General features: G+C 33.8%; 1 protein-coding gene across 1 annotated transcript; it reads right to left on the bottom strand.

Moving 5' to 3' along the window:
• Positions 1-487: 487 nt before the first annotated feature.
• LOC122275392 lies at positions 488-3,838 on the bottom strand. Its single transcript, XM_043084423.1, has 2 exons — positions 3,479-3,838; positions 488-2,464 (listed from the first exon to the last, which is right to left on the bottom strand). The coding sequence occupies exon 2, from the start codon at positions 2,456-2,458 to the stop codon at positions 785-787; it is 1,674 nt and encodes a 557-aa protein (XP_042940357.1). The 5' UTR covers positions 2,459-2,464; positions 3,479-3,838; the 3' UTR covers positions 488-784.
• Between the last annotated feature and the right edge of the window lie 10,611 nt (positions 3,839-14,449).

Below are 14,449 nucleotides of genomic sequence, written 5' to 3'. Positions count from 1 at the left end.
CGGAAATAAATCACTTACAGGAGCCCTTGCCATGACTAAAAAGTGAAACCACAACGTAGTTGAGAACGTAATGCAAGTGATGGTCAGCACCTTCAAACAGTACTTAGTTTGTACAAGCTTGAAGCGTTCAAGTCACCCGAATCAGCTAAATTGAAAGAAGAGAATAGGTTATCCTTCCGGGGATCCTTCCCCTCCTCGAGGTTGGATTTTTTTTTTTAATGATTAAAGAAGTCATTTTTAATAATGTTATAATTTTTTTTAAAAAATAGAGTGTTTAAAGATATGAAAAAAATGAATCAAAAAATAAAAATAAAATAAAAGAAACCAATTGATCTTGTCGGTAGCCATTCTCGTGCGACACCCGGCACTTGTTAGAATCAAGCGGGGGATGGAAAGTGAGGAAAACAAGACACTCATGGTGACTGCGTTATTATGCTAATACAACTCAAATCAACTTCACATCTCAATCTTTTGATACTAGGAGGTGTAGGGGAAACATGCAGCTGTACAGGGTATACCATTAAAAGACGAAACTGTTCACTTAACATTGGTACCAGAGAGCAGTAGGAGGGAACAGCCAAACAGCACCAAAGTACTACTCGTAAAGAATTTTCAAACAAAGGTAAATTTCTACGACTAATCCGAATCCAGTCGTTGAGAAGTTAATGCACAGCAGCCTGAATATGTATCTTAAGGTCAAAAGCACAAACGGCAATGTCAGGAAAAACCATCAAAACAACGCATCAACAGACTGATATTTTTCTAGTAGACATTCAAGAGCTTCCTAGAAAAGTGACCACCATCTCCTGCTTCTATTCTCCCTTTGGCTAGGTGAGGAATCAGAAATGTGAATTTGACGATGGCGCTGTTCTCGGAAGCTGCAATGGCTTGGTGGTACTCTTCCCTGCATTAAAGGATTGCCTAACCACCATACAAGCACAATGCCCACAAGACCGACAATTGGAGCAGCTGCAAGAAAATACCATCTCCCTCTACCACCCTCTCTGCCAGAGATATCAGTAGCAGGATCCACATCCAGCAGCTCCCTCTCCTCTGAGCTGCCTGGATAAAATTCAAGCCCTCCATCAGCTTCAGCTCTATCAAAGACATCAGAGGAGCTATCCTCACTTACATTTTCTTGCTGGATTTCATGGATTTCCACTCTACCAATACTGTTCTGCTTCCCCTCCTCATAATCTTTGTCATCAGTAGGAAGCTCATACCGACAAAGGGGGCATGAATTTCTTGTGGTCAGCCATGGCAGGATACAGGAAGGGTGATAAAGGTGAAAGCAAGGAAGCTGATTTGCTTTGGTGCCACTGGTTAACACTTCCTTGCATATTGCACATGCTAAGCCTTCATGCTTCTCATGCTGTTCATCAATTACTACACAAGGCAAACTATTTACTAAAGACAATGCTGCAGGAGGTGCTCCCCGTCTCAAGCTGTCAGTCTCAGCAAGACGCACCAGCAGTTCTTCAAAGCCACTTGCATCAAGATAATCCCCAGAATTCCTGACATAAGGCAAAAACTCCGCTTCATCCAAGTTACCAAAGATAGTATGAACATAACCTTCCCTAAGCCTCCAACTGACTGCATCCTCAGAAGTCAAAAAATGTTGAAGTCGACCTCTTGCTTCTGCAGATTCAACTGTGTATTCCTCAGCATCAGCTTCTTCCCACACACCATCTTCTTCTTCTTCTTCTTCTCCTTCATCCTCCTCCTCCTCCTCCAAGTCCCATTGGTTGAGGCCAGCATGCATTGGATCAATATCAGTATCACTATCAAAAATGCTACCCTCATCTGGTTGAGCAAACATCTCTGGGTCATGGAAACTATGTCCTCCAACAGAAACATCTGAGTCCCCTCCATAGGCACTAAAGGAAATAGCATCACTTTCACCATGCAAAGCTCCATACTGACCAAAACTGAAACTTGACTCACTCTCTCCATAAAGAGAATCCAGATGATCAACACCATCACTTTCAGTATCAGAGAGTACCCATCTTACACTTCTAGATCTACTTGGGGTAGAACGGGAACTTGAGTGCTGCAATAACCTAGTCATAGCATCACCCTCTAGAGATCGATCCTCATTCCCAGAGATACTCGATTGGTTTTGCCTTGCTAGATTAATCATATGCGAGAATTCTTGTGAGAAAAGATTTTCAACAGACTCAGAACTGCTGTACCTGGTTCTTCTTCCTCTAGGCAACCTACGCTGATATGAGTTTCGCCTGGGGGTGCCATGATCTTCAAGAAATAAGAATTTACAGTCCCCACATACACCAACAGTTTCAAGATCACCACTTGCATCGTTTTCAGGAGAAAGGATTCTTTGGCACAAAGTACATGCTGCTGGTTGGACAGAATGGTCAACAAGTAGACCACTGTCCATAAGGCCTTGGGCACTGGCTTGAGGCCACTGTTCTGAGATTCTTGGTGAGCCTGCATCCATTTGAAACTGGACCAAAGACCAAAAATTTAAGTTATCAAAGTACAATTGGGGACAAGTAGGGCTGAGGAATGGACAGGCAACTTAAATATACTCTATGCGGATGCGAACGACTAGTGAAGATCCTTGGCAATACCCAGCACCTAATCTTTGGAGTTTTAGATTTTCTCCACCTTGTTCTCTAAGCAGCTCCCCTTTCATTTATCTATATGTATGCAGCTACTTAAGTGATAAAGCTACATGCATGCAGCTACGTATATGTATGCAGCTATTTAAGTGATACAGCTTTATTCAACAAGCATCAGAAATCCTTCGTCATAGATATTCCCTGAACCAAGGAGGAAAAGGAATAGATTCTACATTGGAAGTTAAGTATTTTGTGTTCAAGTCACAAAAAAAGTTGCCCACCATAAGTCCAGAAATAATCAGCTTCCCAGTTACGCACTTCTACCTTCTATTTCAAACCCTTTCATGGGAAAATTCCGTACTGCTATGAACTGGGCAGGATCTTGCCCGCCAAGGCATGCCAAGTAGCAGAAAGAAAGAAGCAGACCATGACAACTTTTATTTAGAAGTTCTTCCTTAACCAAACCGTCGTGATAAATAAGTAGCAAACCTTCCTCTGCTAATTTGTCCACTCCATTTTACTTGCATTTGCCTTAATGGCTGCGACTTGCAATTGGTACAGAAGACTCAATTTCGACAGAAACGATAACAGCTAGCTTCCAACGTTCTCTCCGTCAAAATAATTGGAAAACCCCATGAATGAAAGCAAATTCACAAAATTTCACACCAATTAATACGCAAAAAAGAAAACGTGAAATACCCGATTTCCATATGAGATGTACAGTATAAAATGGGTGTATCTGAGGCTGAAAGCCTTAAGAGACATCAAAATTGAGCAAAAAATATGAGCATAAGAAAACAGAAGCAAAACGCAGATTAGAAGAACAAGTAATCAGAGCTACACACACACACATAAAGTGCATCAAAAAGAAGCATGGTATGGGAGTCAATGATTACCTGGATCACGATTATATAGGAATGGTTTGGATCCGATCTGTGAGAATTACCGGATGTTGGTCCTCTGAATTAGAGGCAAAAGGGTATCAAGTAACGGGTCTTCAGTTCCAGGATCAAGCTCAAAAAAAAAAAAAAAACAAAAACAAAAACAAAAGTACAGAGAAAATCAAGAAAGTATATCAGGCAGCAAGGATAAGGGCCAATGAATATTGTTTTGGACCAGAGAGAGAGAGACTTTCCAAAAGACCTCGAAGGGAAAGACCTCTTCAACTCACTCCAACAGCCACCTACTCTCTCTCTCTCTCTCTCTCTCTCTCTTGGCCTTTTCTACCACCTGAAGAAACCTCATGCTTTGTTACTGTTTTCTTCTTTACCTGTGGCCCTATTTTTTCCCCCATCGAAAAAAGCGGAATAACTCTTCGGTAGAAATACAAAATTAATTCTTTTATATTAAATTGCACAGTATTCTTTTTAATTAAAGTTCTATACTAATATTCCTTGTAATTTTAAAAACGAGTAAATTATCTCTTTTCATTTCATTTTATATAATTATTATAATTTTTTTAAATTTGTATATAAAATATAATAAATAAATTTATTTTTTAAATTTTTAAATAAAAAAATATTAAATATTCTAACAATATTTTATTTAATTTTCATCTCATCTTATCTTATCTGTGTAACCAAACGAGAACTAAATTAAGTCAAAAATATTTTTTTTCCTAAGAAAAGGGATAGTACTCTTAATTTTATTAATAACTTTCTTTTATGAGAGAAGAATAAATTTTACAAGTAGTGTAATAGTTTTGGAGGTTACATATATCCTAAATCCAAAACTCTTATAAAATCATGCGTTCTAAGCAAAAATTACTACTTATATTAACTATTCCAAAATATCTATTACAATAACCGAAATAAAGCAAATATTTAAAAATATTATTTTCATCCAAAATTTGGTAAACCAGATTTATCTATTACAAAAAATCCATACAAATGTCTAGATAATATTAAAATAAAGAAAAAAGATAAAGTAATACCTGAAGCTCCAAGATTAGCTAATTCATATGCCACACCATTACCTTATATATATATATATATATATATATGCTACACATTAAAACTTATAAACTTGCTAAAGTCAAGTATATCCTCTGAATATTCACATACCTGCAATGGGGTCTTTTCTTATTTATGTAACAATTAACCACAAGCAATGCATTCAACTCAACAATAACATCATAAAAACCAAGCTAGTAACATAAAGAAATGCCAGCTTTTACTGCAGAAATCTCTACAAAAACATTTGTACCAATCCTCAAATAAATGGAGAAGCCATGTATAAACTACCCATAATGATCTCGAATAATACAACCACAGCCAGCAAGTTTGGGGTTGCTCTTTGAGGTCTCATCAATATTAAATTTCATTCTACCAGTAGAGGGATTCAGTCAGCGAATTAAACTAAACTTTTTCAGTTTAGTCATAAGTAATGGAATTCTCAATAATTTTAAAGTAGAAAAATCACATCACCCAACCTTGTTATGCCCCTTGATAGTTTAATCATCAGGTTTAATTCTTGCAAACACTTCACAAATTTCCAAATAATGCAAGAAGCAGGTTTAATTTTACCTTTATATTTGGCTGAGTTTCTTACTCCCCACAACTCCCAAAGTATTAAACAGGGAACTAGCTAAGTAATTATATGAATCTAATTTTTGCCATGAAAAACCGACCGCCAAGTAAGCAATTTATCTCTCCACCCTAAAACTGAAAGATCTAAGATGCCAAAAATATATAAGAAGTGATGTCATATAGATACAACAAGAGAACAATCATTAAGAACATGTAAATTAGACTCTACAACCTCACAGCACAGCTACACTTAGAAGCTAAGCTTATGCCACATTTTTTAACATTGAAGTCCAAAGCTGCCCCATTATTCCAAAATTTCCATACAAAATAGAAATTTTCAGCAGAATATTCTTAGTCCAAATATATTTAGAAGAAGAAAATCAAGGAGGTCTAAGAATGCTCTATGTTGACTGAGTTGTGAATTTACCATCATTTGTATGCTTTTAATATCTATCATCATCACCGCTTCTTAGCTTTATTTGAAAACTAAGAACATGATGCATCAATACAAAATTTTGAAGAATTTCAAGCTTATCTCTTCGCCAACCAGCTACAGAATATAAATCATTTAATCTCAGATTTGATGAGGGAAACCCAAGAGTGTAAGGGATCCATTACCCATCCAGTTATCATCCCAAAAACTAATATTACAACTTCTAATTTTTCACTGACTTTCAAATTGTATGAAGGAAAAATATACACATATAGATCTCCAAATATGAGAATGTCATGGTCTTACTAAAACTGATTCTAAAGGTACAATATTAGTAAAATATTTTTGCCTCATATAAACTGCCCAACTAGAGGTTGAACTTAACAGAATCCAAGCAAGCTTGAATTGTAAAGCTTTTACAACATCATATAAACTCCTTATGCCAAGTCCATCATCTTCAACAGGTGTGCATATCTTTCCCCAAGAAATTCATTTCTGTTTTTAGAATGCCCTTCACTTTCAGACAAAAGAAAGATGCAAAAACTTGTTGGATTAAATCCAACACCTTTATCATTAATTATCATTCGAAACATGTGTCTGAACCATCTATGTATGTACCAATTGCTTATAAATCTTAAAATAGCATTAAAAAAAACACTTAAAAACTCATGAAATTGTAAAAATTCAAAATAAAAATAAACATAAACATAAAATTTTAAAAAGAAAAGACGACACCATAAAATTTAAAGAGTTTTGCCGGTCATCATATCACATACCACACTTGTTTTTATTTTTTTTTAGTTTTTATTTATTTACTTTTTGTTTTATTCTTATTAAAATAATTGAGTTCTTCTATTCAGCATTCTTACATCTCATATTTGTTAAGGAAAAAAAATAAAAAGATAAAAATTATGTATGATGTATGGATGAGAAATAAAATTTTTCAAATTTAAGAGAAATAGCATTAAACTTTAAATACAACTTTGAATGGCAGAAGGGACAACCACCTTCTAGCTTCCGCGAGCTTGGCCTGCCCTTCCAAGACCTAGGCCACTTAATGGCCTCGAGACATGGGCCTCTATGGAATGACCAAATTTGACCACCCAACGGTAATTAGGTGGGGAAGACTTTTCTCTCCATCTGTTTTCTCTTTTTGCAAAAAAAAAAAAAAAAAAAAAAAAAAAAAAAACTTATTCCTAATTTTTTTAAATAAATATATTTATTTTAGATTCTCAATATATTTTAAATTTTAAGAAATCGAGTTTTCTACGTAATAATCTCACATACTATTTCATGTATTCCATTAAATTAAATTAACCTAATTTATGGATGGACCATACTTTAAGTTATCATAGTACATGTGATTAATCCTTAAAATTGCACTCTCAATTGGCGCAAAGGACATATTGCCCCTATTTGTTGTTTTTAGTCAATGCAATGAAAGTTCATAAATCATTAGATCTAAATTATCTAAGCTATTAGAAATATCAAGTCAGTATATATATAATGTAAACACGAAATGAAAACTTTTAAGAACTCTTTAAAATAAAATAAAAAACCACTATGGGCAATAGGTTCTCAATCACCACCTTTAGATGCACTAAGAAGTAAACAATAATGATCAAACTTAGACACTCACAAACCATGTTCCGACTTTAAATCTAACTTGTACTAGTGATCCAATAGATGTCTACAACAACTACAATTCCATAACTCAAGCCTTTGTTATTGTTTCCCACATTAACGAATCGTTTCCGATCTACTGGAACTCCAGCAACACAGAGATAAACTAATAGACAACAATCCATAAATATATTGATCAAAATATCAAAAAAGTGATGGATTTTAAGCTCAACCTCACATGGAGTTTTCTCTCATGGACAATATATAGGATTTTCTAAAAACGTGCTCAGGTTCCTTGCAAAAATTGTGCATCATTATACTTCATAGATCGATTAAAACTACGTCAAGTTCATATTACATAAGAATAATCTAATTCAAATTCTAGCATTTTCACTCAATCCAGATTCTAATGTGAAATCTAGAAAATATAATGATTAGTCTTTTTTACCTTGTATTATAATTTGAAAACATTTTTAAATTGTGAAGTTGTAGAATTTTAAATCAAACTTGCGACAGATCACCTTCATCCAATGTCGAGATAAACTAGGTTAATATGACTAAGTCTAACAAGTTTTATATTGTTAGACGTAGGCTTTACCCAACATATTTACAGCTGACCTACATTTTGATTATTTTCACATTAGTGTACACAACATAAAGGTAGTGATTATTCTCAAACTCTCTTGTGGCTAAAATGGTGACCATTTGTTATTTGCTTGCTTTTGTTGTTCCCAACTATTGGTGTTTACATCAATTGGATGTAAACAATATTTTTTACATGATAAACGGAACAAAGACGATTATATGTCATTACTTCTAGGTATGGTTATCAACTTTTTTGCAAGATTCACTTAAGCCTCATGACAATGGTTATCAAATTTTCCTCACACTTTAGTTTCTAATATATTTACTCCATTAGATTTTCCTCTCCACTCGACAAGAAGGATCTACATTCGTTGTCCTTTTGGTTTATGTTGATGGCATCAACATGTCTCTTGCCTTCACTATTTTAGCATAATATGATTTTAATGATAATTTCAAACTCAAAAGACCTTGAACCTCTTTAAGTCTTTTCTCAAGTTTGGAATTTCTTGAAGCTCCAAGGGTATATCTATATATCAATTGCAAAAAAGCTCTTGAGCTTTTGTAGTCATACTGGACCTAATATCATATTTGTTGTTAATGTACTTAGTTAATTCTTGACTATCCAAGACATGCTTATTTAGATGCTACTGTTAAATATTTTAACATGAATATTAATATTTGGATCTTCAATTTTCTATGATCCGTGACATTAAATAATAACAATTAAAAGACATATCTTTCTTCATTCTAGTTTGATGGATAATTTGTCCTAATTATGAGAAAATGATCACCATAGCAATTTCACCTCCAAGTGTCTCTCGATGGCTAGAGACACAATTATGTTGTAGGTGAGAACCCTTAAACCTTCAATGCTATAAATAGATTTCTGGCCATCATGAAATCTAAAGATACTCATATTCCATTATAACTCATTAATTAAGCAATAATAATTGAACGAGACTATATCCTTTAGGATATGGGTGTGTGAGATATAGACTTTTAATAAAAACTCTTACATTCTCCTACTTGGCTCATTCGCTCATAAAATAACATTTTTCGTTCATGAGTTCATTACAGGAAATTAATCATATTGTGCACATTTATTTCTATAAAAAATTCCTAACTTAAAATACATTATATGAATTTAGTAATATCATATAATATATTTTGCAGACATGTACCACAGCACTAGTAACTTAATTTAACATAATATTTAAATGGGACAATTAAAATTAATACTATAATTCTTAGGTTCCAATTTATATCTTTTGCAGATATTATATTGTCATCATTCATCCACACTACCAATGCACATATAAAGTGGAAAGAAAGAAAATATAAACAAAACAACTATAATAGATATCATTAAGTGTCCAAAACAATATCCAATACATCAACGAGCTCATTAACATGTTCATATCATGGATAAAGACATAAGAGTACTTTCAATGGCTTCTTTATCATATCTTTTAAAATACATCATCAAAACTTAATTTTTTTATTTTACATACTGACATTTCCAATACTTCATATATCAGGTTATCTATTTTTTCTTTATATCATTTAAATATTATATTTTTTAATATTTTTTATTTATTTCAAATATTTTCTTTAACTACTAATAATATCTTCATATCTTTTGATATTTACAATATCTCCCCATAACTAACAGCAAGTTTCCAGTTGAGATGCTCATATTAAAACATGTGTCCAAGATTTCAACTCATTTGCTTAAGAATGAAACACAATGAAATATAGGGAAAAAACCAATTGGTATTATTTTATAAAAAACTAAATTACAGCAGCTTTACATTACACAAATAATAGTATACATGCGAAATAGAAAAATGGCAGCGAGAGAAAAACGGACTACATACACTGACAATGAATCTCATAACAAATATACAAATGTATACAAACGTGGACAAAACCAAAAATTAGACCATCCACAAATCTGTCCAAGAAAAAATCAATCGAAAAGGGAGAAGCTTGAGCTCAGAAATTTACCTTAGGAATTAGATGCTAGAGCTGTGTTGTTTTTTGGCACTTTGCAATCGTTGCCTCCTTTTGGGTTGAAGAGTAGAACCAGTCTTGAGAGGAAGTGAAGATGGCGCATGAAATATATTGGGGCTAAAATGAAAGAATCTTTCCGCTGGAAAGAAAGAAGTAGAAAGCATAGAGAGAGAGAGAAAAAATGAATAAAACATTTATACATTTCCCTACAGTGTCCACTATATGTAGAGGCGTTACTATAGTAAACTCAATAATAACTTTGAAATACATAATCCATTGTTTGCGTATTTTGAGCTATCACCTTTAAATTTTACAAAAAGTTAAGTCTTACAAAATCGGTTGGGGGTGCTCTAAGGCTCATTCTATCAGCATGTTCTTTAAACTGCTTCGCTACTAGACCCTTTATCAATGGGTTTGCTATCATAAGCATAGTACTAAAAGGTTTTATGGATACTATTTGTTTCTATACTTCCTCTGTAACACTTAGATATTTGAGTTCTATGTGCTTGGCACCATTGTTATACCTATCATTTCTGGATAAAAATAATGTAGAGAAATTATCACAATAAATTCTCAGCAGCCAAGCAATAGAGTCGACAGCTCTAAAACCTAAGATAAAGTCCCTCAACCATAAATCATGTATTGTGGCCTCAAAGCATGCCACAAACTCAATCTCCATTGTAGATGAAGCAGTGATTGTTTGTTTCATGCTTCTCCATGAGATCGCTCCACAAGCTAATAGGAAAACATAACCTGAAATAGATTTCTTGCTATCAGAGTAACCGGTAAAATCAAAGTTTGAGTATCCAGTTACCTCCAAACTGTCAGTTCTTCTAAATGTAAGCTGGTAATCCTTAGTTCCTTGCAAATAATGCAATACATTCTTTGCTGCTTTCCAATGAGACATCTTTGTGTCACTTTGGTAGTGCCCAAACATGTCGACTACAAAACTAATGTCTAGCCTCATACAAATTTGTCCATATATCATGCTCTCTACAAATGAAGCATAAAGGATTTTGTCATCCCTTTATTCTCACTAAGTTTTAGGACATTGTGATAGGCCAAACTTATCATCTTTTGATATTGGATTATCCAGTGATGAACAACTTTTCATACCAAATCTCTCAAGAACTCTTTCTATGTAACTTTTATGAGACAATCTCAACAGTTATTGTTTTCAATCCTAAAAAAAAATTGATTCCGATTACAAAGGATCCCTCACCCATATCTTTCACTTCAAAGTTCTTGAAGAGAAAACCCTTAGTTTCATAAAGTAAACCAAGATCACTACATGCCAACAAGTTATCATCAACATACAAGATCAGAACAAATAAACTTAGATATCATCAACATACAAGATTAGAAAAAATAAACTTACTCCCACTAACCTTTAAATATACACATCGTTCAACGATATTTTCTTTAAATCCAAAAGCCATAATGGTATCATTAAACTTGATGTACCATTGTGATATACCATTGTTGGGAGGCTTATTTAAGCCCATAGATCGATGTCTTGATACTACATACTAGGTGACTTTTGCTCTTTTTTGAGTCGCCTTCCTACTACTCTATGGAGACATATTCATCCAAACTTCCTTTTAAAAATGTCATTTTTACATCCATATGGTGCAACTCTAAATCATAATGAGCCATCAATGCCATAATGATCATAAAAGTGTCATTTTTAGATATTGGAAAGGAAAAAAAAAAAGTATCTTTGTAATCAATGCTTTCTTTCTGAGTGAAACTCTTAGCAACAAGTTTGGCTTTACATCGTTTAACGTCGTCTTTTGAATCCTGCTTTGTCTTAAAGACCCATTTACACCTGACTCTTTTACACTCTATAGGAAATTCAACAAGATCCCAGACTTGATTCTAATTCATGAATTTCAACTATTCTTTTATGGCATCAAACCATTTACTAGAATCGATCATTTTTATGGCTTGTGAAAACGTTAGTGGATTCTCACTTGTTCTGATGTCAAATTCAAATTTCTAGAGATACACCACGTAGTCTGCAGAAATAACAGGTCTTCAATCTCTCTGAGATCTACGTAAGACTGCTTATTCTAGTGACTTTGTACTTAGTTCATTAGTGGTATTATCATTCTGAGATGAGTGATCATTTGCTTGTTCCAATATATCATTGTAATAATCAATTAAAGGAACCACTATCTTTTTCGAGGATGTAGGTATAAGGACATTTACCTATACTTCCTCAATGATCACATCTCTAGGTTCCATCCTCATACTAATCTCGCCAAGTTCAATGAATTTTACATTTCATGTTTCCACTATTCTCGAATTGTGATTAGGACAATAGAACTTATACCCTTTAAATCTCTCTGGGTAGCCAATAAAATACGCACTCACTGTTCTAAGATCCAATTTTCTTTCACGTGGATTGTAAAATTTCACTTCGGTTGGCAACCCCAAACGTGCATATACCTTACATTTGGTGTCCTACCAGTCCATACCTCAAAAGAAGTTTGTGGAACTGACTTACTAGGAACTCGGTTAAAAAAACATACATTGTCATCTTAATAGCTTCACCCCACAATGTTTAGGTAAGGTAGGGTTGCTTACCATACTTCTGACCATATCCAATAAGGTCTTATTACGCCTTTCAGCAACTTCATTCTACTGTGGCATTCATGTACTGTGCAACAATGTCATGTTATTCAAGAAGTATGGAAAATGGGTCAAGGTTACGACCTGGATCATCATACTTTCCATAGTAGTCTCTACCTCGATTCAACTTGATGATTTTCATATTTCTATCGAAGTGTCTTTTCACTTCCATGAGAAATACATCAAGTACCAAAATAACTTGAGATTTCTTATGTAGCAGACAGATATATCTAAACTATGAAAAATCAGTGGAGAATGGTCTACATATATATGTGTATTAGTTCAAGAAGCTCTTTATTTCTTATGGCACCTTTCCTAGTATGTTTCGTCTGCTTTCTTTTAATGAAATCCACACACACTTTTAGATTAGTAAAATCTAAATGCAGAAGTATCCATTCTTTTACTAATCTTTGTAACCTTTTTTTAGAGATGTGCCCCAATCTTTTATGCCACAAGTCATAAGAGTTCTTATCCCTCATGTTTCTTTTAGTTCCAATACATGTTTCATAGTGTTGGGCATAGATATTTTGACAAATGTATTATCAAGGCAAAATTGATAAAAGTCATCAGAAAGAAAACCAGAACCAATGGATAAGGTATTTTTGAACAAATGGAAACTACCATTATAGAAGAAAAAATAATAACTATTAGTGTCAAATCTGGATAGGAAAATTAAATAACGCCTCACATAAGGCACAAAAACTGTATCATGAAAGTCTAAACAATGAATGGTACTCAAGACTAAATGAAAGGTTCCCATAGCTAAAACTTTAGCCTTATTCTTGTTTCCCATAAAGATAAATCACTTACTGGGTTTTGGTATACGGCTTGCAATGTATCCTTGCATGATAATGGAGACATGAACATTAGTACTGGAATCTAGACACCAAGAGTTACTAGGATCATTTACAATGTTTGATTCAAAATATACAAAGGTAAAAGGCTCACTCTTATTTTCAAACTGAGCCGTTTGTTTCGGACACTCAACTTTTATGCGTCTAAGTTTCCCACAAAAGTAGCATTTGCAATTGCTATGTTGAACCTGATTGACTTTCACATGCTTTTTCCCTTTAAATGGTCCAATTTGTTTCATTTTGCCATAATGGTTCTTTTTCTTTCAAGCTTCTTTATTCACAAAATTAACAGAGCAATGTCCATGTTGTTTCAGTCTTGCTTCCTCTTGAACTACCATACTTGCCAACTTATTAATATTTCATTTATATTTGATATAATTATAGTGTATCTGGAATGGAACATACTGAGGTGACAATGAGATCTATTTAAATTACACAATAAATTTAGTCAGGACTCACAGAAGATGCTCAAGCTTATTGCATCTCTTTCAATTTTAAATCCAAAACTAATTTCTATGACCAACTTTTAAGCACCTAGTATAGATGTCATTGGTGTTTGACTCATTACATTAAGAGTAGATGTTTTGTTTGAGCAAGTGCTTATAGGAACTGCTATTTGTTTCTATTTATTGGGCATCTAGGTTTTAGATGTCGTTATTGTGTTTTTACAGCTTAAATGTCATTATTGTTATACTCATAAAACAAAATGCGAATCCGTTTTTATATATAAGCTAGAATTATGAGTCTTTTCCTAATTTTATATAATTATATGCAAATCAAGGATGGACACTACATTTGATGAGGATCCCTTCTTCACTACTTTACTGCAAAGTGGTGAACAAGTTATCTTCAGAACCCTAATAGCTAGCATACATAATAATATTATACTCCAAGCAACACAATTGGAAGGTGAATAGATGCCACCTAGTAAGAAAACAAAAGGATGTGTATCTTTCATCCTAGAGGAGGGCAATCTTCTCATGTTGGCTTGGCTCAACATTTGCATTGGTGCTATATGTGGTTTATGCATATGTGATTGTGAATGTGCATAGAAGCATTGTGAATGTCCAAAAATTGGCAAGTACTTTAGTATAAATATATCTTTGCAAAAATATGAGTTCTCTTGCAAAGTTGTGTAACACACTGGTGTGCTTGTGAAGACTGATGTATGGTTGGCAGGAGCAACGGTTAGGGGTG

The sequence above is a fragment of the Carya illinoinensis genome, chromosome 9, assembly GCF_018687715.1.
Source record: "Carya illinoinensis cultivar Pawnee chromosome 9, C.illinoinensisPawnee_v1, whole genome shotgun sequence".
Classification (NCBI taxonomy): domain Eukaryota; kingdom Viridiplantae; phylum Streptophyta; class Magnoliopsida; order Fagales; family Juglandaceae; genus Carya; species Carya illinoinensis.
Note: the sequence above shows the minus strand (reverse complement) of the source record. Positions and strands in the feature narration are given on the sequence as shown.

Coding starts and splice junctions, on each gene's coding strand:
- LOC122275392 (XM_043084423.1), bottom strand. CDS start 2,458: ATGGATGCAGGCTCACCAAGAATCTCAGAACAGTGGCCTCAAGCCAGT.